Below are 24,395 nucleotides of genomic sequence, written 5' to 3' on the forward strand. Positions count from 1 at the left end.
CATCCCAGACCAATCAAAACACGATCTCTGGGGATGGGACATAGGATCAGTACGTTTTAAAGATCCCTAAGTAATTCCAATGTGCATAAAAGTTTGAAAACCACTGCCCTAGAACCTGCCAGTCTATCAAGTAGCATATTTGTGAAGCAAAGTGTTATTCTGGTGTTTACAGAACCAGAAGCCAGCCTTACTGGGCCAGGTATAACTTTACAAAAGTATGTGATGTTATTTCCCAAGTTTAAAGTATTACATAGAATAGCTCCAGAAGAGCGTTGTAGGGAAGACATAGATGATATTTTAATCATCTAAAGAGACAATCTTCCTAAACCACTAGCAACCGGGCAACTAATCTTTAAAAATCTAGAGCTGAGCAATGGGTATGGGATCTCTTCTGAGGATGACAAAAGTGTTCTATAATTAGAATTCGTTGATGATGGCATTGTTTTAGTATATGTGAATATACCAAAAAAAACCCCAATAAATTGTACACTTTAGGTGGATGAACTGCATAGTATGTGAATTATAGCTCAACAAAGCTGTTTTAAAAATCTAGGGTTGGGAGATTCACATACCTGGCATAAAAAAAGGTCAAGTCACGGATATGTAGCATTAAGGCTTTATAATGCTCTAATTCTAGTAATACAGACTGTATGCATGTTTGTTTTGGTGTGGACTTGAAATATAAAGGATTGAGACCTATAAGGGGTCTAGTTCTTGGATATTAAAAGTACCACTAAAGGTCCAGTTTATGGTTATAGAGATGAAAAATCATTTAAGATGTTATAAAATGAGGCTTTATTTCTTTCCAGACAAACCAGGGGTGGGGGCGGGATCCTAGTTCTGCACATACTAGTTATTTAGCTTTAGATGAGTCTCTTAACCTTTCTGAACTCCAGTGTCCTCATCTATAAAATAAAGATAATACATCCTTTCAAAATTGTTGAGATTGAAAACTTAGGCATATAAAGTGTCTGTACTCAATATAAAGTACTCATAAAAGCACAAGTACTCATAAATATTTGTTAAACTAATAAATGGTAATATCAGTAATTCACCATTTATTAAGCATCCCTTGTTCCAGATACTGTAAAAGGTGAAAAGATACAGCTATGCCGCAAGCATCTCAAACTCGGCTGGCCACGAGTTTGACATGCTTGTGCTACACAGAGTACCATAGGAGACAGACATGCAAAAAAAAAATGATATACAAGAAGTAATGGGAGCAGAGGGAAAGAAACACTAAAGCCAATCTGGAAGACTTCATAGAGGTGGTGATGGTTGAGCTGAGAACTAAAGACTGAGTAGTAATTTGTTAAATAGTAAAGGGGAAATATAGAGGATCTTGAAGAAAATTCCATGCTGAGGAATAATGATATTACATTATTGCTGAACTTTAAAGCATGTTTTTAAAATAGACAGTCTTTGCAAGAGATAAAGTGAAGCAAGTAGGCAGGAATTAGATCATGAATTACCTTTAGGCCAGGCCAAGGAGTTTTTTATTTTATTCTGTATCAGTGATAGTCATTGCAGAATTTTGAACTTACATATGTATGATGTCATCAGGAGTTTGTTTGTTTGTTTGTTTGTTTGTTTTAGAGGGATTATTCTAGCAGCCATTAGTGAGATGGACTGGGGATATTGATACTGGAAACAAAGAGAACAGTTAGAAGGCTATTATGATACTTGAGGAAAAGATTGGTGAATGCTTGAACCATTCCAGTGGCAGAATAAATGGAGGGAGGTATCATAGTAAAATCATCAGGACTTGTTGATTGACATCATATAGGTAGTCAGGGAGAGGAATGAGTCAAGGATGACCGTACCTGTTCCAACTGAGGGAACTGGGTGGATGAGGTGTCATTCACTGAAGAGAATCCTGGCATAAACACCTAGTGGGTTAGCCTGATTTATATCTCCATCATTCCCAGGAGAAGAGGTTTAGGTGTTTTGGTAAAAGAACATAGAAAGCAGATCTCCCCCCCCCCCCGCACCCCCCTTTGAGACCAGAATGTTGGTTGCTGGCATCACCATAGTCAGAGGATATTCCTGAGGATCAAGGGTCTGGAAAAATATAGGGAGGATAAGAAGCCCAGGTTTTGCCACTGGTTTTGGCATCCACCGGTAACCTAGGTGAGGATTCAAATGAGTTCAGAAATATGTCCAGATCAGGTTATAGTTTGCAGGTAACTGCAGTGTGAAATGAGCTGTTTCTTCATTTGTGCAAGGTGGTCGCCAGGCTCCTGGGAGGGTCTGGATCAGGGTCAGGGTGGAGTGACATCAAGTCTCCAGCTCCATGGGGCCCCCTGGGGCTAAGTGAAAAGCTCGCTCTTTTGAAACAGCCTCTGTTGGTAATTAACAACATAGCAGGCATACCATGGTGTCAAATAAAGGGGATTTGTAGGCACAGTGCTGTTGGTAGCTTGATCTCAATCGTTCACGGGGAGCTATTAAATCTGTGAACATCAGCTTTCTGCCAGGTAGTGAGATCTAACCCTTAGCATCTCCCAGACACAACTGATTCTTTACTGGTTTGGAACATCTCCCTTTCCTGGCTTCCTCTACTCTGCTTCATCTCCTCCCATGCTGTCCTTGAAATGAATGAATGGTAATTTAGTATATCACTAGCAAGCGTCTGAATAAAAGAGTTTTGGTTTCCGCTGCGCCTCCTGGTACAGCAAAAAATGTGTACTGCATAAATTTAATTGGCTACATGAATGTGTAAGCCTTTTCTGCAAAGAGGTGGCTACGTTTCTGAATAATCTGAGAGAGGCTGAGTTCTGTGTACACGGCAGTGCTTCTAATTAGCTGTTGCTCTGATACAACTGGACTGAGCGGAAGCTACTCATTTAGAATATTGGGGGATGACAACACTGGCTTGAACAAAGTGACCAGTCTCCAATGGCTACTCCTCTCAGGGCGGCAGGTTGCTAGGGCTCTGGCTGTTTTCCCCGCGGAAAGGGGGCGGGGAAAATCGGTGTGTTCGAGAAAAAAAAACACGACACGTACTAGTATCTGTTGTCTGCCCCTCCATAGATGTAATAATAACCCGTGGAAAGAAAGGCTGTTGAGCGGGAGAAAGGTGAAAAGATGGGTGTTTTTTGTTTTGGGGTGTGTGTCTGCTTTTTCTCCAATGCTGCGACGCATTAACCCTGCCGCTATTGGGATGTTCTCTGCTCAGCCTATTGGCTGAGCCCAGGAGCCGCTGTCCGCCAATCGCGTGGTGGGAGGCAGACAAATCTACCCCGCCACCAGCAAAAAACGGCGCGTAACCCTTGCGGCGCCGGCCGAGCCGCGCCAGAACTGGCGCGGGCAAAGGGAGATAGGTGTCTCCAGCTGCTGTGGCTGTTTGGGGCGGGTCGGCTTCTTTGGCTTCTCAGGACCAGGTAGAGAGCGAGCTGGCGGCAGCAATGCTCCGCGAGGTGAGAAGCTGGGTAGACATCTGCCCGGGGGCTACCCTTTTGTTCCTCTGTTGCTACCTGGGTTACGTTTGTGGGCAGATCCGCTACCCGGTCCCAGAGGAGTCCCAGGAGGGGACTTTTGTAGGGAATGTCGCCCAAGATTTCCTGCTGGATACAGAGAGTCTGTCAGCCCGAAGGCTGCAGGTCGCTGGAGAGGTGAACCAAAGACACTTCCGTGTGGATTTGGACAGCGGAGCCCTGCTCATCAAGAACCCAATTGATCGAGAGGCACTGTGTGGGCTCAGTGCCAACTGCATCGTGCCCCTGGAGTTTGTAACCGAAGGGCCTTTGGAAATGTACCGAGCGGAGGTAGAAATCGTGGATGTGAATGATCACGCCCCCCGATTTCCTCGGCAGCAGCTGGACTTGGAAATTGGGGAGGCGGCTCCTCCAGGGCAGCGTTTCCCCTTGGAAAAGGCTCAGGATGCAGATGTGGGGAGCAACTCCATCAGCAGCTATAGACTGAGCTCCAATGAGCACTTCGCCCTGGATGTAAAGAAGCGCAGCGACGGCAGCCTGGTCCCAGAGCTGCTCCTGGAGAAGCCTCTGGATCGGGAGAAGCAATCGGACTACCGCCTGGTGCTGACTGCCGTGGATGGAGGTAACCCTCCCAGATCCGGCACCGCGGAGCTCCGCGTGTCGGTGCTGGACGTGAACGACAACGCCCCAGCCTTCCAGCAATCCAGCTACAGGATCAGCGTGCTGGAGAGCGCGCCCGCCGGCATGCTGCTCATCCAGCTCAACGCCTCGGACCCGGACCTGGGTCCCAGTGGTAATGTCACCTTCTCTTTCAGCGGTCACACCCCTGACCGCGTGAGAAACCTCTTTAGCCTGCACCCCACGACTGGAAAGCTTACCCTCCAGGGGCCCCTAGACTTTGAGAATGAGAATTACTATGAATTTGATGTTCGGGCTCGTGATGGGGGTTCTCCGGCCATGGAGCAACATTGCAGCCTTCGAGTGGACCTCCTGGATGTCAATGACAACGCCCCCCACATCACGGTGACCTCCGAGCTTGGGACTCTCCCAGAGAGCGCGGAACCTGGCACTGTGGTGGCCCTGATCAGCGTGCAGGACCCCGACTCAGGGTCCAACGGGGATGTGAGCCTCCGTATTCCTGACCACTTGCCATTTGCCCTCAAGTCCGCCTTCAGGAACCAGTTCTCCCTGGTGACTGCTGGGCCCTTGGACAGAGAGGCCAAGTCCAGCTATGACATCATGGTCACTGCTTCTGATGCTGGGAACCCTCCTCTGAGCACCCAAAGGACTATTTTCCTCAATATTTCAGATGTGAATGATAACCCACCTTCTTTCTTCCAGAGGTCACATGAGGTGTTTGTTCCTGAGAACAATCGCCCAGGGGACCTGCTTTGCTCCCTCGCAGCCTCTGATCCAGACTCTGGCTTGAATTCGCTCATCTCCTACTCTCTCCTAGAGCCCAGAAATCGAGACGTGTCGGCTTCCTCCTTCATCTCCCTGAACCCCCAGACAGGAGCTGTTCATGCTACTCGATCCTTTGACTATGAGCAAACACAGACACTGCAGTTTGAGGTGCAGGCCCGGGACCGGGGCAACCCACCCCTTAGTAGCACCGTGACAGTTCGCCTATTCGTGCTGGACCTCAATGACAATGCGCCAGCTGTGCTCCGCCCTAGGGCCCGGCCTGGTTCCTTATGTCCCCAAGCACTGCCTCCATCAGTGGGTGCTGGTCACCTAGTCACAAAGGTGACTGCTGTGGACTTGGATTCAGGTTACAATGCTTGGGTTTCCTATCAGCTCCTGGAGGCCCCGGATCCCAGCCTGTTTGCAGTCTCTCGTTATGCTGGGGAGGTGCGGACAGCTGTTCCCATTCCAGCTGATCTCCCACCACAGAAGCTGGTCATTGTGGTGAAGGATAGTGGTACCCCACCGCTCTCTACCTCCGTTACTCTCCTGGTGTCCTTGGAGGAAGATGCTCATCCGGTTGTCCCTGATCTTCGAGAATCTTCAGCTCCAAGGGAAGGAGAATCCCGCCTGACCCTCTACCTGGCTGTATCACTAGTGGCAATTTGCTTTGTCTCCTTTGGCTCATTCGTGGCTCTGCTCTCTAAGTGTCTTCGTGGGGCTGCCTGCGGAGCGACCTGCTTTCCTGCTGGCACCTGTGCATGTCTCACCCGCTCTCGAAGGAGGGAGGGGCTTCCTCCTTCCAATGGGATCCTCCGAATCCAGCTAGGGTCAGATGATCCTATCAAGTTTGTTGATGTGGGTGGTCACTCTCATGGCTGTACACCCTTGGCTTCTGCACCCACTCGGAGCGATAGCTTCATGATGGTGAAGTCGCCCAGTGCACCTATGGCAGGGGAGCCTGTTCGCCCAAGCTGCCCACCCTCTGATCTTCTCTATGGGCTGGAGGTGAGATCTTTGCAGGCTCAGTCAATGCTTGAGGGTTATTCCGACCCAGGCATGTGGTTGGGCCGTGTACCAGAGAGTATTGGCCTCTCTGTGAGAGCCCGTAGTGATGTCGCCATTTTTGTGCGTGGTAACTGTGTGGTAGATTCTGTGCTTTAGAAGTGTTTTGTGAATTAACCAGGGAGTTGTCGAAGGTTAATACTTGGGTTTGGGTTAGGACCTTATCTGAGAGTAAGAAATGCAAGTAAATGATGAAGAGCCAGGGAAGCATGCTGCAAGAATGTGGGAGCATAGAAGACTATGAAACACAAGGGTAGGGAACACTGGACCATCACCTAAACCCAGGTGGCTGCGTTCTCTACTCTTCCGGAATGAAGGGGCCAGATTCTGGCCTACCTTAACTCTAGATTACCATTCCCCAATGGGTTGAGGGAAACATACCTTTGCCTCACAGTATCAAGTACTCCCTAACCCACTGTGAAGGGAAGTTCCTGCTTGGAATCTAGAAGACAGCACAAAGAGGAAAGAATCAAGGGAGTAGAGGCATCTTCAGGAATCCCAGTCAAGTCCTCACTGGGATTTGAGTTAGATGCAGTAAACTGGGGCAGGGGAGCATTACCTCTCTGGGGGAAAAAGCAAAGAGTGAAATCACTTAATGTCAGAAATCTGGTTTACAGATGAGGCATGCATAGAGATAGTTATTCTGAGGGTCTCTAAGTAGAGTACTTCTGAATTGGTGAGACCATAAAGCCTAGAGGCCATGCCTAGTTTCTAGTCACCCTTCTGGTGACCTGAATCTGTCCTAGAAATATTTCCCCTACCATAAGCTGTGGTGCTCATTCTATAGCTCAAGTCTGGATCTCAGGAAAGCTGAGTGCTATAGTCATCAGCTGGCATTGAGAGTCCTCAAAGCATTGCTGGAAAGTCAGAGCAAGGCTCTACCTGATCCTAACAAATCTCTCTTCTCATGTCAGCAGTGGCTAGCAGGATGGGGGTGGGAGGGCGAACACATGGGCTTTGCCTCCCCCATAAGGACAAACTTTTGTTGGTTCAAGCAAGTAGTGGAAGCTTCTGAAATCATGCAGGAAGTTGCTGGGACAGAACACTGAGAAGTTTTGTACCACTTTGTCTCTCCTGTTGAGCGCCATCTGAGCTGTCAAATTTTGCTGCCAAGGGGGCTGAATCAACCTGCAGCACCAAATAAGTGGGGAAGTAGGAGGCTTCTGTGACACAGATTTGCAGCCTGTTCCTAAGGTTTCCAGGACTGAGGAGACTTCATAATTGGTTGAGAGCAGACAGACTTTTTGGCCAATCAGACTAAGAGCTGAGGTGGGGGATCTGCTCTTCTTGCCCGCCTCTCCTCCCCCAGCTCCCCAGCTCCACTCAGATTTAATTCCCCCTTCCCCCCCACCCACCCCCGCCATTCGGTGACTAAGAGGAACTGCTGCAGGCAGACAAACCTCAGAGCAGTTTTTAAGAGGCTGGAAGGAGACACAAGAGATTTCAGCTGCTACATTCCAAGCCCTGGGTCTACCTTGGAGACAGGACAGCACAGAGTCAGTGTCCAGGAGGGACTTCTGGGTCATGGGGCCCAAGATACCCCCACAGCTCGCTGGGAAATGGCAAGTGCTGTGCATGTTGTCCTTGTGCTGCTGGGGCTGGGTGTCTGGGCAGCTTCGTTACTCAGTGGTGGAGGAGTCTGAGCCGGGGACGCTGGTGGGAAATGTTGCTCAGGATCTAGGCTTAAAGGTGACAGATCTGATGAGCCGTGGACTGCGGTTGGGCTCTGAGGAAAAGGGGCACTATTTTTCCCTGAGCTTGATGAGTGGTGGTCTGGCAGTAAATCAAAAGATTGACCGAGAGAGCCTGTGTGGAGCCAGTACCAGCTGCCTGTTGCCAGTCCAGGTGGTGACCGAACACCCACTGGAACTAATCCGTGTAGAGGTAGAGATCCTGGATCTCAATGACAACTCTCCTAGCTTTGCCAGCCCTGAGCGAGAGATACGCATCTCAGAATCAGCTGCATTGGGGGCACGATTCCCACTAGATAGTGCCCAGGATCCAGATGTGGGCACCCATACTGTGAGCTTCTACACTCTGAGCCCCAACAACCACTTCTCTCTGAATGTGAAGACCCTAAAAGATGGGAAGCTGTTCCCAGAGCTGGTGCTAGAGCAGCAGCTGGACCGTGAAGCTCAGGCAAAACATCAGTTGGTGCTCACTGCTGTGGATGGGGGTGTCCCAGCCCGCTCAGGGACCGCCCTTATCTCTATCACGGTGCTGGACATCAACGATAACGCTCCAACCTTCCAGTCCTCAGTTCTTCGTGTGGGACTCCCAGAGAATGCACCCGTGGGTACACTGCTGCTCCGCCTCAATGCCACTGATCCGGACGAAGGCACCAATGGCCAACTAGACTATTCTTTTGGAGACCATACATCCGAGGCAGTGCGGAATCTCTTTGGCCTAGATCCTAGCAGTGGAGCAATCCATGTGTTGGGTCCCATAGACTTTGAGGAGTCAAGTTTCTATGAAATTCATGCAAGGGCCCGTGATCAGGGACAGCCAGCCATGGAAGGCCACTGTGTGATTCAAGTGGATGTGGGGGATGCCAATGACAATGCCCCAGAGGTACTACTGGCCTCTTTGGTCAACCCGGTCCCGGAGAGCACACCCGTGGGCACAGTAGTGGGATTGTTTAATGTGCGGGACAGAGACTCAGGGAGGAACGGTGAAGTGAGCCTTGATATCTCTCCAGACCTGCCTTTTCAGATTAAGCCCTCTGAGAACCACTACTCACTGCTAACCAGCCAGCCCTTGGACCGTGAGGCCACGTCCCACTATATCATTGAGCTGCTGGCCAGTGATGCAGGCTCACCTTCCCTGCACACACATCTCACCATCAGGCTCAACATTTCCGATGTTAATGACAATGCCCCCTACTTCACCCAGCAGCTCTATACTGCTTACATCCCGGAAAACCGGCCTCCAGGCTCCCTTCTCTGCACGGTGGCTGCCTCCGATCCAGACACCGGGGATAACGCCCGGCTCACCTACTCCATCATAGGGAATCAGATTCAGGGAGCCCCAGCCTCCTCCTTTGTCTACGTCAACCCCGAGGATGGGCGGGTCTTTGCCCAACGCACCTTTGACTACGAATTGCTGCAGATGATGCAGATCCTGGTGGGGGTGCGAGACTCTGGCTCTCCCCCGCTGCATGCCAACACCTCTCTGCATGTGTTTGTCCTGGACCAGAATGATAATGCCCCAGCTGTGCTGCACCCAAGACCCGGCTGGGAACTCCCAGCCCCCCAGCGTCTCCCTCGCTCTGCGCCTCCTGGCTCCTTGGTCACCAAGGTGACAGCTGTGGATGCGGATGCAGGCCACAACGCATGGCTCTCTTATTCGCTGTTGCCACAGTCCACAGCCCCAGGACTGTTCCTGGTGTCGGCACACACCGGTGAGGTGCGCACAGCCCGGGCCTTGCTGGAGGATGACTCTGACACCCAGCAGGTGGTGGTCCTGGTGAGGGACAACGGTGACCCTGCACTCTCCTCCACGGCCACAGTGCTCCTGGTTCTGGAGGATGAGGACCCTGAGGAAATGCCCAAATCCAGCGACTTCTTCACACACCCTCCTGAGCGGTCAGACCTTACCCTTTACCTCATTGTGGCCCTCGCAGCCGTCAGTCTGTTATCCTTAGTCACCTTCACCTTTCTGTCAGCTAAGTGCCTTCGGGGACAGGCAGATGGGGAGGGGGGCGCGGGCGGGTGTTGCAAGCGCCAGGACTCGCCCTCCAGGGACTACTACAAGCAGTCCAGCCCCAACCTGCAGGTGAGCTCGGATGGCACGCTCAAGTACATGGAGGTGACGCTGCGGCCCGCGGACTCGCAGAGCCACTGCTACAGGACGTGCTTTTCACCAGCCTCGGACGGCAGTGACTTCACCTTTCTAAGGCCCCTCGGCGTCCAGCAGCCCTCAGCCCTGGCGCTGGAGCCCGACGCCTTCCGGTCCCGCTCTAACACTCTGCGGGAGCCGAGCCAGGTGAGGGGCTCAGCGCGATCCGCCGGCGGCAATGGAGCAGCTGTCCGGCCAGATCTTAGGGGCTTTGAACCTACACCCACCCCGCTCACACGAGCTCGGCTGCTAGCTGCTAGCGGCGTCTCACCCGATTGTGGGGACCATTCGGACAGGTTGCGCGGGGCCAGAGGTGCGGCCAAACAGGGATGCGGCTCTGAGCCCCCGGGAGGTGTGGGGCGATCGCATCCCAGGGTGATAGGACCGCCCCTGCCTCCACAACTCCGAAAAGGCTGGGGCCCCGGCGTCCTTGCCAGCGATTTCCGCGGGGGTCGGGGGTGCAGGGTGGAGGCAGTCACAGACCCACGCCCACAGCCAGCCGCCTAAGTTTCCTCTTAAGTTTCTCCCAACTCCCGGGATCTGGAACTTCGCTGTTATTCTCAACCCTCCTTATTCCCCCATCCAAACACGCGTCTGTGGACAGGCAGGGGCGAGCGCGCAGGGTTCCCGCCACTCACGCCCTCGCACTGGGGCTGGGACTCGTGCCGCCTGCACTACCAGCTGCGGTCACACCACAGGCTGCCCCTGAGCCCCTCACAGCTTCCCTCCGTCCCGCTACCTCCGAGGTACTCACCGCTGACTGCGCACCTGGTGACAGTCCCAGGTCATGCGGGTGCTGTCCCGGGCCGGACCGGTCGCCTCTGGGTGGGCTGGGGCGTCCAGAGCGCGGGAGCGAGCGCTCAAGGTGCAGTGGCTGGGACTCTAGGACCCACGGGCCGGCCCATCCCGCTAGGCCTCCAGCCCAGAAGCCTCGGCCAGGTGGGCCGAGGTGCCCTGGGGTCCAAGGGCCGGCAGGTCCCGGCCCCGGGAGAGCGAGGCAGCTGCTGTAGGATCCGCAGCCTGGGACCTCAGTGCCACCCGCAGCCCTGTCCTCTCGCGGGAAGTGGGAGCCTGGCGCACCCGGCTCTGGACGCGCAAAGATCGGTGTTTGGCTCCGTCGTGACCACATGTGTCCAGAGATCTCAGACCTAGGCTTTGGGGGTGACCAAAGTACCGGAGACTTTGGCACATCCTCCCTTCTCTGGCTGATGGAGAGCACAGCCTCTGCCAGGTGCCAGGGTGCCCTCATGTATGGAGAAACTATAATAGTAACAAAGCATAAGGTGCCACAACTCCAGGAGCTTTTATTCACAATATGTCTGTGCCTCACCCTGCCCCCACGGAATTAGAATCATATTTTGGAACAAGACCCCCGTGAGAGTGTGATAGCTGACTGGGAGGGCTCACTACACACCTCCTCTGAGAGCCACATCTCATTTGCTCCTCCAACACTTTCCTTGGAGAGGCACTAGCATCCCCACCTCAGGACAGTTTCACAGCGGTCACGTGACTTGTTCAAGTCCTCCGGTAAGTGATGGAGGAAGACCTAAGCGAGGTCTGCCTAACGCCAGCAGAACTAGGACACTGGAACGCTGGAGGACAGCAGGGATGTCTGCATCTGCTGGGATGGGGTAGAGGTGGGCCTCCCAAGTGGAGAAAGGTCTTCTGGGGCTCCTTACCCCAGAGCGGCCCTAACGGAACAAAGGTGGACCCGCGTCCTTTTGCAGGTTTTGAATTTCGCCCAGCTCCTCTCCTCCGAACTGTCAGGATACCTGTGTCTCCGTGTAGATTCTGCTGTCTCTGCAGATACGGTGGCTGAGGGTGGGCAGCCCCAGACGGTGCTGGTGACTCCTGTTGCACCTGGGAGGCTATGTTTCTGGGTTCTGCTCACATCACTGCCACCTGTGAGGCTCCGAGTGAGTCATTTGGCAGCCATGGGTCTTCCTTCTCCCCAGTGTCACCAGAGATGCTCACACCTCCTTCTCCGCTCCTGGGAGTGAGTGTGAGAATTAATTACTAGCACACCCCAGAAGGGTGAGGAGAAAGCTCAGGAGTGAGTGTGTGTGATGGGATGACACACCCCCGGGGAAAGGCTGGGAGAGAGGTGGCTGGCCAGAGCCCCAGGCTTCCTCCAGGTGGGGGATGGCTCCAGATCGCCCCGGGAGCCTTGGAGACTTGGTTGGCTCTGCTTGGAGGCTGTGGGAGCTTGATCTCTGCTGGGCTCCATCCAGCAGTTTCTGTCCCAGACAGAGGAGCCTTGTCTCTCCTCCTTAGACACAGTCATTGTCTGGCACCGAGTTACGGGGGCAAGGGGTGTCCTGGGGCTTGGATGCCCTGCAAAGGCCCCTTCTGGCATGACTCCTAAATTAATAATGTATTTAGCTGTGGGAAGGGACCCTTGATTGCCAAGGCCTGGAGGAGGCATCCCTCTGAGTGTGTTACAGCACAACCTGGCACAAAAAGGGTTACCCAGGCAGCAGCCATCTTGCTGCAGCGGAAGCTTTGTTCCCAGCTGAGGAGCTGAATAAATTCTTTCTGGGGCTGGCAGGGTTCTCAAGGGCCACATTTGGGGGCCTCCTCTGCACCCCTCCCCTCGGTTCTGGGTTCTGCGGAAGACACTTTAGCCCTGGAGTCTCCGCTCAGAAGTCTGGACTGGGGGCCAGGGAGGAAGGGGCGGTTTCTTTAGCAAAGGGATCCGGGTTTGCTCACTGTGGTCAGATAAATGTTTTTATCTGTCTCCGTACCCCCTGAAACCTGAGGTATATTTTGTCTCTGAAGATGAGTCTACATCCTCCCCACCCCCCATCTAACACCAGTTTCTTCTCTGTGTGCACTCCCCTCTCTGCCTCTGGGTCCATCCCCAGGGGTCGGTAACATTCCGACTTCTCCAGGGTACTCAGCCCATTTCCCTCTGTTTTCTCCACAGCAAGCCCCACCCAACACGGACTGGCGTTTCTCTCAGGCCCAGAGACCCGGCACCAGCGGGTAGGTGACTGCCTCTCCAGCCCACCCTCTTCTCTGCGGCATTTTCTCAGTGATGACGTGAGAGGGGATGGGGGAGGGCTCAGCATCTGCTACGAATGGCTTCTTCCCTCAGTTCCAGATTTCAGGGAGGTTCTGGTGTCCTGGAGGCTCTTACACAGATCCCAGAGGGAAGGGGCTATTTTGGAAGCTCAGGTCATGTGCTCATCCCCTCTCTTCTCCCACCACAGGAAACCAGTCCTATCTCCTGGGGCCTCTGTGGGACCACAAGGTGGTTTTAAGGTGGTCTCTGGGTAGGGGAGGGAGCTTATCAACCCATCTACTGCCTACATCCCCCCACTCTGGATGAAGCTGGGCTCCATCCTGACCTGGGGTTCAGGCTGAGAAACCTGGGGCAGGAGGAGGAGAGGAGGAGCCTGCAGGAAAGAGCAGAGGAGGAGAGGGAGGTCGGGCAGCTGTGGGGGAAGGGAGACAGCACAGCTGGAGGGGGGCTGAGGAGGGAGAGCTCTAGGGCAGGTCTTCCTGGCCCTGACCCTCCTCCGGGCCACCCCGGAGGCCCCCCACTGGTGCTACCCTCTCAGTCCGCAGGCCTTTTGTCTCTGCCACTCTCTTATCTCCGCACCTGCCCCGCAGTCTCTGTCAGTTTACATTCTCGGCCTCTCCCTTTTTCTTGGTCTCTATCTCAGTTTCTGTATTTATTGCTGCCTCTCTGTTCCTACCATTGTCTCTACTGGCGTTGATCTGTGCCTCACACTACACCTGCCATGGCCAGGTGCTCAACAAATGTGGAATCAATGAATCAATGTGACTTCCCAGTCGCAGTCAGTTCTCCTTTTCTCTCTGTCTCTGCCTCCCTGTCTCCATCCTTGATCTCTGTTCTGTCTCTCCCTCTTTCATCCGTTGCTAGTCTCCTTGTGTTACTCTCTCTCCAGTTTTTGTTCCTCCATCCCTCACTATTTCTGCTGTCCTCTCTATGCTCAGCCTCTGTGTCTCTGTCTCTCTCTACATGTCTCTGTAACTGTGGTCTGTCCTTTTCTGCCTCACTGAGTCTCTTTCTCTGTTTCTCTTTATTTATCTCTCTCTGTCTCTATTTTTTATCCTGTCTTTTGCTCAGTGTCTCTGCCTGTCTCTCATTTCTTTGGACTTGTGGGCAAGCCAGCACACACATCGTCCCCATCTCTCTCCCTCCCCAGGCCCCTCACACACAGAGCCTTTGATCAGTGCTTTCCAACACACCCCCTCCCATCTAGGCTGCCCCAGCTGCTCATTTCAATCTGGTATGAATTCCTGCTGAGACAGGAACCCCCTGTGGGTGGGGGAGGAGGGAAATTTCAGCAGAAAGACCTTCAGTTGGTCTGAGGGGAGTGAGTGGGCTCTGGGCCAGGCCTCCCTATTGGAAGTCAGGAGCCTGGAGGAGTCCAAGGATCCCTAGAGAGAGAGGGGGGCAGAGCTTAGTCTGCCTTCCTGCCTCCTCGCTGGTCAGACTCTTGCTGCCCACAGTTCCCCAGATGCTACAGATACTGAACCCTCACTGCCACAGGAACCCAGGAGACCTTGGTATAGGATGGAGATCTCCAGGCACTTCCTAGGAGGCCCCTAGAAGGCAACAAGCCAGATCCTTTGGACTGCGCTTGCCCTGTCCTGAACCCAACTGTCCCCTTCCTCCCCACTGGCCTTGCCAGCCTTCTCATCCATTAGGTCATTCATGTATTCATTCAAAAAATATTTATTGAGCATCTACCATGAGCTAGTCCCTGTGCTAAACACTGGCCTATAAAAGTGAACAAGCAGACATGATTCTTGAACTCTTAGGCTTTCATGCCAGCAGAGAAGACAGAAAATGAACAGTAAATCACACACAAAAATGTCTAGTTTCAAATCATAGCAAGTTCTGAAAAGAAGAGGGTAATGGAGTGTAGTGGTGGAGGGCGTAGAGAAGGCCTCCAGGAGGAAGTGACATTTGAGCTGGGGCGATGAGAAAGAAGTACAGAGCAATTTGTGTCCCCTTTCCCCACCCCTCTCCCAACCGCACCTCAGGACATATACTAGCCAGGGCAGAAGTCATTGCTGAACCTGGAGGTCCCACCAATTGCTCTGGGTTGCGCACCTTACCCCTGCCTCAAGCCCCTTTTCATCAAATGAGAGACTGGGTGGCCTGACACACATGCGGGAGCTCTTGGGGAGATGGAGAAGGCTCAGGAGCTCTCCCAGCCAGATGGGGATGGGACAAACAGTTCTGACCCAGCTCCAAATGGCCAGATGAAATAAGCGTTAGGGGCCCAGTCCAGCAACTGCAACTTCCCTTCTTCATTCAATAAATAGTAAGACCGACTGTAGGCCAGGTAGTGTCCTAGGTATAAAAAGACATACTCCCTGTTCTCAGGAGTTTACAGTATTGAGGGAGACAAATACTAACCAAATAATCACACGCGCGCGCACACACACACACACACACACACACACGCATATATATATGATTGCAGTTCTCATAAGTGCTATGAAGAGCAGTGCCTCGTAGTGAGAGCATAACATAGGGATCTGACCTGGTCAGGGAGCAGGAGGATGTCCAGGAGGAAAGGAGGCTGTGTGGGATCTGAAGGATGAATATGAATTAACCAGCTGCAGGAAAGAGTTAAGAGCATTCCAGGTAGAGGGAAGAGCATATGCGAAGGCCCTGTGGTGATCAACAGCATGACAGGGGGCGTTTCCTGTGCAGCCATCCTGATGAGTAAATTGGAGTGTGGGCACGAGGAAGGGAGATTGCTTATTCAGTCCAACCCTGGTTCCAACCCTGGTTCCAGCCCTCCACTGCCTTTCTGCCCCATTTCCTTCCCCACCACCCTGGCTACTGGCCACCAGGTTGAAAATAGGGCTCATGTTGGGTTCCTCAGTAAACCTGGTTCAAGTTCAAGCCAGCACTGGGTCTCATTGCCTAGACAAAGGGGGGGAAAGACCCAAGTTCTGCAGTTCTTGCTTGCCAGGCGCTCTTCCTCTCCACCTTTTGGCTTCTGACCCCAACAGCTGTTGTCTGGAGGTCTGAATCCTGCAAGCCAGTTTCCCCTTCTCAGGCTGTAACCACGCCCCGCCTTGCAGCTGTTCCCAGCCTCTGCACAGAGGAGACCGTCCCCACTCAGCTCCCCCTCTCCCCACTCAGTTCTCTTTAATGGTTTCCCATTACCCTTCCCTCCTACCCACCCTCCTCTGAGAGACACCATCCCTGCTCTCATTCAACAAATTAGCAATTGTTTTTAAAATAATTCATGCTCATTATGGAAACATGAGAAATAGAGAACAAAATTTCAAAGAAAAAGTACTCATAATTTCACAACCCAGGGAAAACACCACTAACATTTTTTTAACATGAAAAATTTTAAATCTATACAAAAGTAGAGAGAATAATAAAATGAATTGTGTATGAATTTGCTCACAGAATACTGAGAACTTTCATTCCCAGTACCTGGTATATTTCTCACCATTTTTTTTTCTTTTTTTAAAAATATATTTTATTGATTTTTTACAGAGAGGAAGGGAGAGAGACAGAGAGTTAGAAACATCGATGAGAGAGAAACATCGATCAGCTGCCTCCTGCACATCTCCTACCGGGGATGTGCCCGCAACCAGGGTACACGCCCTTGACCGGAATCAAACCCGGGACCCTTGAGTCCCCAGGCCAACGCTCTATCCACTGAGCCAAACCGGTTCGGCCCATTTTTTTTTCTTTATAGTAATTAAAATCATACTGTTCATTTATTTTTTCGGGGGGCGGTGTTCTTTGCAATATAGCACAAAAAATTCCCCAAAGTCTATAAAAAATTCTTGAAAAGTCATTTAATTGTTGCATAATAGCCCCAGATATAGGGTGGGGGGAAATAGGTTTATAGTTGTGAGTATGTGAAACACAGAGTTTACTCTTGTATTATTATTTATTAGTTATTGTATTTTTTCCATATGAACAACTGTAAACCTACTTTTCCCCAACCCTGTATATGTATATTTTTAAATGCTGATAGGTTTTTACTGCACTGAAAAAATATATATGCATTTATATTTTATCATTTAAATCCAGGCAGTTGTCAGGAGTGACTTCCCCAGGTTTCTTCTTTTTTAGAGCCTGATTCAGGAAACATTTTCTCAAAGCCCAGCCTCTGAGCTGCTCCCCACACACACCCAGCACACCCGGATACAGCCTCCTTAGGGCAGGCACTGTATCTATCATCTCTTAAGTCCCAGGGCCTGTCACAGGCACTGACACATAGTGGGTGCTTGGAAAATGATCAATTAGATGTAGTCTCTCTCCTCCACTTTTATTTGTCATTGTTTTCCAAATTCTGGAAGAGTCCCCTCTACCTTCTGCCGGGGGTCCAGGCCTCCCTGCTGAAGCCCCGTGTGTTGTTGGAGTCACCTGAGGACTGTTTCAGTTGCAGCTCTGACAGTTACCAGCTGTGTGACTTTGGGAAAGTTTCTCAACTTCTCAGAGCCCTGATTTCATCTGCTGGAAAAGAGGGAAGAGGGATAATCATAACACTGAATGCACGTGGTTCTGAGGCTGAAATAGATGATATATATATATCCCCCAGTCAGCCCAATGTCCAGAAATAGGAAGCTCTCAGCAAATGGTTCAGAAAGCAGTCTCTCCCACTTCATGCATCTCCTTTAAAGAGCTGGCAGCCTGCCCAGGTGCTTGGCCTCCAACCTTCAACAGTTTCCCTAGAATCTTCCAGCCCACCCTCCTTCCACTCACCTTTATTCCCTCAACACCACTACCCACCTCCACAGGGCATCCTCCTAACCTGGTATCTGACCCTATTGTCTACCTCACAGCCCCAAAGCTCTTCTCCTGGCTGACCCCACCATCTGCTGTCCCCACTCTGTCCCCATTAGGCCCTTCACCTAGGCCTGAGCCCGCCAGCCTCAATCCTGTGCCCTCAGGCAGGCCCACAGCAGCTCTGTCAGGCTTGAGTCAGGACTTCTGGAGACAGAGGTGGCTGAGGCCGTATCACTGGGCTCTTGTCCTCCCAGAGGTAACCCAACCCTCAGTCCTCTCACAGGAGCAAGAGTGCTCTTTAAATGCTTAAATCCAATCATGTCAGCCCCTTTTCAACCTCTCAGTGGCTTCCCAGAGCTCTTAGGATGGGACTAAAATCTTTAGCGTCCGCTCTGCAGGCCCAGCCCCTGATACACTTCCCCTGGCGGGACCACACTGGCTTTCCTTTAGTCCTTTAAACTCACCGCCAAGCGTCTCCCACCTCAGGGATGTCACTTCCTCTGCCTGGAAAGCTCTCTCCACAACACCACACCTTCTCCTAGATGACTTCATTTGACCCCTCAATTTTTTACTTTGAAATGTTTCAAATCTATTGAAAAGTTGAAAGAATAGTATGATGGACACCTGAATACTCTTTTTTTTTTTTTTATTGATTTTTTACAGAGAGGAAGGGAGAGAGATAGAGAGTTAGAAACATCGATGAGAGAGAAACATTGATCAGCTGCCTCCTGCACATCTCCCACTGGGGATGTGCCCGCAACCCAGGTACATGCCCTTGACCGGAATTGAACCTGGGACCTTTCAGTCCGCAAGCCGACGCTCTATCCACTGAGCCAAACCGGTTTCGGCCTGAATACTCTTTTTACCTAGATGCATTATTTGTTACTATTTTAAGGTTATTATTATTATTTTTAATGCAAACATATCCAATTAAAATTTCAGGGTAAAGGCTAAACTGCTTAACTCAGTAAAAATGTTTTTTGCAATTGTTCAAATGAATATAATGCTTCCAAAATGCTCTTTGGAAATTCTTGTAAATTTCCTTGCTTGCTTCCTTGCTCTGCTGCCTTTGTTAATATTTTGCGCGCACGCACTCACACACACACACACACACACACACACACACTCATGCCTTCAGGTCTCCCCTCTCCTGTTGCCAAATCCTCACAGTGACCTAACACTCTCCATGACCTTTTCCCATCCATTCAGGCAACAAATATTTACTGAGAACTTGGAGTGCCCGACGGCGCCAAGGGTCCCCTAATAGGCTGTGTGTGTGTCAGGGTGCTTCCCCCCTTTCCTCAAAAATGGAAATGATTTAATCCTTGAAAATTCAAAAAAAGCTGGAAATAGTCACTTATGGGAAAAACCCAAGTTGGGAGGATTCCTTAGGGCTCTTTTATGGGTTGGCATTTTTAACAATTGTGAGTCACTCCTTGCTTTTCTCAACACTTGGAGCATCTAAAGGTCTTAATTAGGTGCTGCAGTAGGAAGCACGAGACAGCCTTGCATTCAGAGCTGGAGCTGGTGGGCTTAGGGATCCCCCTGACAATCTGTTTACTTTACCAAGGCAGAGGTTGGGAACGGGCATCCCAGAGAACTGTGTCTTCCCAGGCTTTGCTGTGAGAGAGCTTGAGGAACTAGGGAAGTGCCTCCTTGGAAAAAGTGGTAGCAGAATATCTGGGAGAGGCTGGGGGCGTTCTTATAAAATAGGAGGGGCGTGCCCTTATGTGCCCTGGATTTTATCCTGAGGGCTTAGCAAGCCTCCCTGCTCCAGGGAGTTCTCCCTCCCCACCCCCTTCTCCCTAGGTTCTCACCCCTTTCTCTGGCTCCCATATCTTTCCTTCACTGCCCTGGGGAGAGGCCTATCTCCCTCATGGTGACAGTAAGCACCGCTCTCTCATGGGGGGCGGGGAGCAAGTCACAGTTTATCCTGTCTAAGGGCCCCAGTGTCTGAGACATGCCTGAGACCGTGGAGAGCTGTTTGGAGGACTGACAAATGGGGTGGGGGGGTCTGGCTTCTGAAGGATTATAGAAATTACCCACTACCTTGCTGAAAGGGAGGGGGTCCTGGGGATAGGGGGGATAGGGTACTGGATTTGGGAGCCCTGGAAGAGGACAGGAAGGGTATGAGCTAAGCTGGCCTGGGACACTGTGCTCACCATCCCACTCTCTCTCCAGCTCCCAAAATGGCGATGAAACCGGCACCTGGCCCAACAACCAGTTTGACACAGAGATGCTGCAAGCCATGATCTTGGCCTCTGCCAGCGGTGAGTTGTATGTGTGTGTGTGTGTGTGTGTGTGTGTTAAGATGGGATGGGAGACCTGGGGCTCTGGGCATCCCATAGCCACATGCCTTGACACTGGCTATCACCCTGCAGAATATTTCTGGGTCTTTCTGCCGGTTCTAAGGGATTCATCACCCCAAAACATGAAGCCAGGTTGAGGAACAGCTGAGGGATTGGGTCCTGGGATGCCACAGGGGAGTGAACAAGGAAAGGTCCATCGAGAACATGTGGGGGGTGGTGCTTGAGAGTCTGAAGGGAAGAGCATCAGTCTGATCCCAGCTCTGCCACTTACCATCTTTGTGACTTTGACCGATTTACTTAATCTCTCTACACCCCCGTTTCCTCAGCCAAGAAAATGGGGCAGCAGCCTCAGAGGGCTGTCCTGAGGACTAAATGAGATGATACCACAAAGCACGAAGTGCTAGGTCTGGCACATAGGCCCTCAATCCATGGATGTGGGGGAGGGGTGTTCCCAGCAGAGAGAACAGACTCTGGATATGTGAGACCCCTTCTCTTTTTTTGCTTACCCACCCTCAGAGCAGGGTTTTTGTTTTCCCACGAGGCTAAGGCTAGCAAAGAACTTCACATGCAATAGAGATTCTGTTGATGGTTATTGTCCCTATCCTGCACAGGGGAAGTAGAATGATATCATTACTATTGAAGAGCACAGGGTTTGGAGGCAGGTCAACATGGATCCAAATTCTGGCACCCCTGTGCACTGTGAGTCCTCGGGCAAGTTACTAACCCGCTCTGGGCCTCAGTTTCACTGACTCTAACAGGGGCACAGTAATAACAGCTCTCATTGTGGCGTGATAGAGGACCTAATATAAGACCTCAGCACAGAATTAACAGAGTAAGGACACAATAGAGAGTGGCCAAGACTGGTTAATTATTATCTTTATTGATCCATAGGAGTGGATAGAAGGCCGAATTAGAATAGTGCCCATTAATAAGGCCTAGCTTCTGGAGCAGCACATCTGGGCTTCTATGGAGGATGGTGGAGGATTAAGGCACTGGCCTTACATAGTCACTGCAGGGCTGGTGGGTAGAGAAGCAGGTCAAATGAGAACAAGAATCGCCATAACCACGCCCCTGTGCCAGGCACACGCCAGACAAGCTCTATGGGCCTCATGTCCGTGAACCCTCTGAGCAGCTCTGCGAGGCAGGTCTGATTACTTCCACCTGACAGACAAGAGACTAAGAAGTCACTTGTCCACTAACCTGGCCTGACTCCCAAGTTGATGTTCTCTCTGCTACAGTGACCCTGTCTGCCTTGAGATCCAGCCTCTGTTTCCCTTTTAGCTGAGTAAATCGAGGCTGAATTCTCACTGCCCTGTATTATTCTCCAAGATTAGGGTTGCCAGGTAGAATACAAGATGATCAATCAGTTAAATTTTGACTTCAGGTAATCAACAAATAATATTTTAGCATAAGTAGGTCCCAAACATTAGTATTGGGACATACAGCACTAAAAAATTGCTTGTTGTTGACCTGAAATTCATATGAACTGGGTACCCTGTGTTTTTACTTGCTAAGTCTGGCAAGCTTCCTCCAGATGTCTGTGAGGCCGAGTGAGGCCAGGACTGTGGTTAGGAAGGGGAAAGTGGCAAAGGCGACCAGCATTCCGGATGGAGCGGAGCGCAGCCCAGAGAGGCCAGATGCTGAGTTTGAAAGAGGGAGGCAGCTGGGTCTGGGGAGAGGCCAAGCCGGGTTCTTGAGGGAAGTAAACAGGCAGTCAGGTATATTTAGCTCTTGTGGCCTTGAGCCCTAAGGCCAGGAAGCAGGCTTTTTAGCCTAAATCCACATTTTATAAACAGAAATAGAGTATTTATGGCCCCAAACCCTCTCAGAAGGTCCCCTGGGTCATTGCAGGCCAGCCTCCCTCTCAGGGCTCCCCGCCTCTGGCCCACACAGGGCCTGACCTGAGTGTAAGTCTGGGCTCTGGGGAACAGACCCTGGGGGTGGAGGTGTCAGGGTCAGGCCCTACTCTCACTTTCACACCCGCTTCCCTGCCCTGGAGCCAGAGAGGTTCCTGGAGTCCAGCCCAGCCAGGCCTGTGGGGCTGCTGAGGGGGGTAAGAGGGAGAGAGTAAGTACACTTGGGAGGCTTCTTAAATAAACATTTCAGGGAGGAGGTGTGCTCTCAAGGAGCCTGCGGTCTGCAGTTCAACTGGCTGAAGTCTCGCTTGACCAGGCCTCCTGGACTGCCCTAGAGTTGCTGCCCCAGCCCTGGGTGGAGGGCAGGAGGCACGGGGAGGTTATGGTGCCTGGAGCTGTTTCCCCAGGCAAGGCTGGGCTGGAGAGGAGGCCAGTACCACTTCCACCTCCTCCACACCAGAGGATGCCCAGGTTCTTCTTGCTGCTCTTCCACATCTGTTTCTCTTGGACGAGGGAAGATGCTGGTCCCTGCCCAGGGTGGCTCTTGCAGGGGCAGAGAGAGGGGCCACTGGAGAATACATTCTACAGGTCAGAGTCTGCCCCCCAACTTCTTCCCCACAGATTTACAGACAGGGAAACTAGGGCCTGACTCAAGCAGGGCCTGGTCATGGTCACACAGCTCCTTAGTGGCAGAGCTGACCAGACAGAAGCGAAGTGGCAGCCTCTTTCTAGGAACATTCTTCTCCCTTCAGGTCCAGCTCACCTCCACTGCGCCCCACAGGGCCTGGGCCAACATCAGGCCTGTGCCTCTGGGAAGGAGGCGGCAGGGGCTGGCTTAGTCATTTGCACCCAACCTGGTGCTCCTCAGAGATCTTGGGTGCCTGTAGGTGTGGGTGGGCCTGGCTTCCAGTTACCCAGTCAAGCCTTTCCTTTATTTCTGTTTCTCTTTCTCTTCCCCCTGTTTCTCCCAAGTCCTGTCTCAATATTGCTCTCCCTATCGCTCTCACTCTCTCTCGCTCTTCTGAGTTCTGAAGTCTCCCCTCTGGCCCTTAAATCACTCTTGAATCCTGGCTCTTAAAGCCGGATCTGGCCCCCTCCCCCATCCCCTCTGTTCCCAGGCTGGAAGAGGGCACGTGGGAGGGGAGGGGGCGGGCAGTCAAGGTCCCAGTACCCTCCTGGAGTGAATTAGGGGAAACCGATGAAAGGGCTGGGGGAGGAAAAGGGAAGTGGCAGCTGCTCCCTCCCTCCCAGCCCGTCCTCCCCGCCCCCTGAAGGCCCTCTGATCTGGGGATTGGGGACTTGAATTGGAGGCTGTAGAAACCTGAGCGCTGGAGTGAGGAGGCGGAAAGACCCAGGCTCATCCCTCCTTTCCTTCTCTTATGCCCCTCCCCCATCTTGTGCCGTTCTTTGAAATATTTCTCTCTCTATTTCTCAATCCCTGGTTGGTGCCCAGGATTACTCAGCCTCTCCGGCTTTAGTCACTCACTCTACCCACTCCCTGGGTCCCCGGGGTGGGGGCCGAAGGAGGCTGAGAGGAAAGCTCTCGTCAGCCTGGCTGGGGCTGGGCCGGGCATTCCAGGGGCTTTAACCTGCCCACTGCCAGGGGACTCCAATACCCTTGTGAACTCAGCCATCAGAACGCCTGGCTCCTTCCCCATACACACACACACACACACACACACACACACACACACACACACACACACACTCAGCAGTGACACACTGTGATGGCAACAGCAGCTAACATTGCACATTTACCAGGTGCCTGGGCACTGGGTAAGCACTGTCTCCTTTTAAGCCTCACAAAAACCCACTTCCCCACCTTCAACGTGAAAACAAATCACCTTGTTAAAATGCAGATTCAGAGAGTCTGCATTTCTTTTTCTTTTTTCTTTTTGTGTTTTTATTGATTTCAGAGAGGAAGGTTAGAGAGGAAGGGAGAGGGTTAGAGAAACAGAAACATCAATGATGAGAGAGAATCATTGATTGGCTACTTCCTGCACACTCTACGCTGGGGATAGAGCCCACAACCTGGGCATGTGCCCTGACCGGCAATTGAGCCATGACTTCCTGGTTCATAGGTCGGTGCTCAACCACTGAGCCATGCTGGCTGGGCATGAGTCTGCATTTCTAACAAGCTCCCAGGTGATGATGAGCCAGGGCCAGCATTTGTACTTCCCTGGAAGCCTGTGTCTCCTGTACAGCGGGGAGATGGGCAGGGCACTGGCTCTGACACCATGAGCCTGTCTGGTCCCGGGATCATCTACTCAGCCTCATAGAAGACTGCTCGTGCCTATCTTCTGTCCCCTCCTTTACCCTGCGAGGATTGTGGAGGGCCATGCTGCTGCTGGTGATACTCTACATACACTTAAGCCTCACCCCTGCTCTAACCTGTGCTGGCTGGGGTGGCTGTGGCCTAGTCTTTTACCTTCTGAGCCTTGCTTTCCTGATCTGTGAAGTAGGGATAACACCACACCCCTCACTGGCTTGCTGCGCTGAGGTCAGGAGCCATCATGCACGTGTACCATCTAGCAAAGTGCTTGGCACAGAGCAGGCGGCAGTCGCTATTCTGCAATGAATGCCTGGAAGAGCACCCCCTCCTGACTGATAACAGAACCACTAACTGCCTACTCTGTGCCAGGCCCTGGTTGGAGGAGGAAAGGATGCACAAACCATAGTTGAAGGTCCCCAGAAGCCCAGAATCTAGTATGGAAACAGAGAGGCTCCCTTGAGAAGGGCC

The 24,395-nt window shown here is 51.9% G+C and overlaps 1 protein-coding gene across 25 annotated transcripts in view; it reads left to right on the forward strand.

Annotated features, from left to right (window-relative positions):
• The window catches only part of LOC132235769 (protocadherin gamma-C4), a 158,477-nt gene that overhangs the window by 131,504 nt on the left and 2,578 nt on the right, over positions 1 to 24,395 (forward strand). For 23 of the 25 annotated variants that reach the window (XM_059698676.1, XM_059698672.1, XM_059698675.1 and 20 more), the window contains 2 exons: positions 12,670 to 12,728; positions 19,672 to 19,760. In XM_059698676.1, the coding sequence (XP_059554659.1) occupies positions 12,670 to 12,728; positions 19,672 to 19,760 (148 nt within the window). Of the gene's footprint in view, positions 1 to 844; positions 5,850 to 6,032; positions 9,891 to 12,669; positions 12,729 to 19,671; positions 19,761 to 24,395 lie in introns of those variants that run through there. The other 2 variants (XM_059698662.1, XM_059698660.1) reach the window with 2 other exon arrangements.

This window comes from Myotis daubentonii, chromosome 5 (genome assembly GCF_963259705.1).
Source record: "Myotis daubentonii chromosome 5, mMyoDau2.1, whole genome shotgun sequence".
Taxonomy (NCBI): Eukaryota; Metazoa; Chordata; class Mammalia; order Chiroptera; family Vespertilionidae; genus Myotis; species Myotis daubentonii.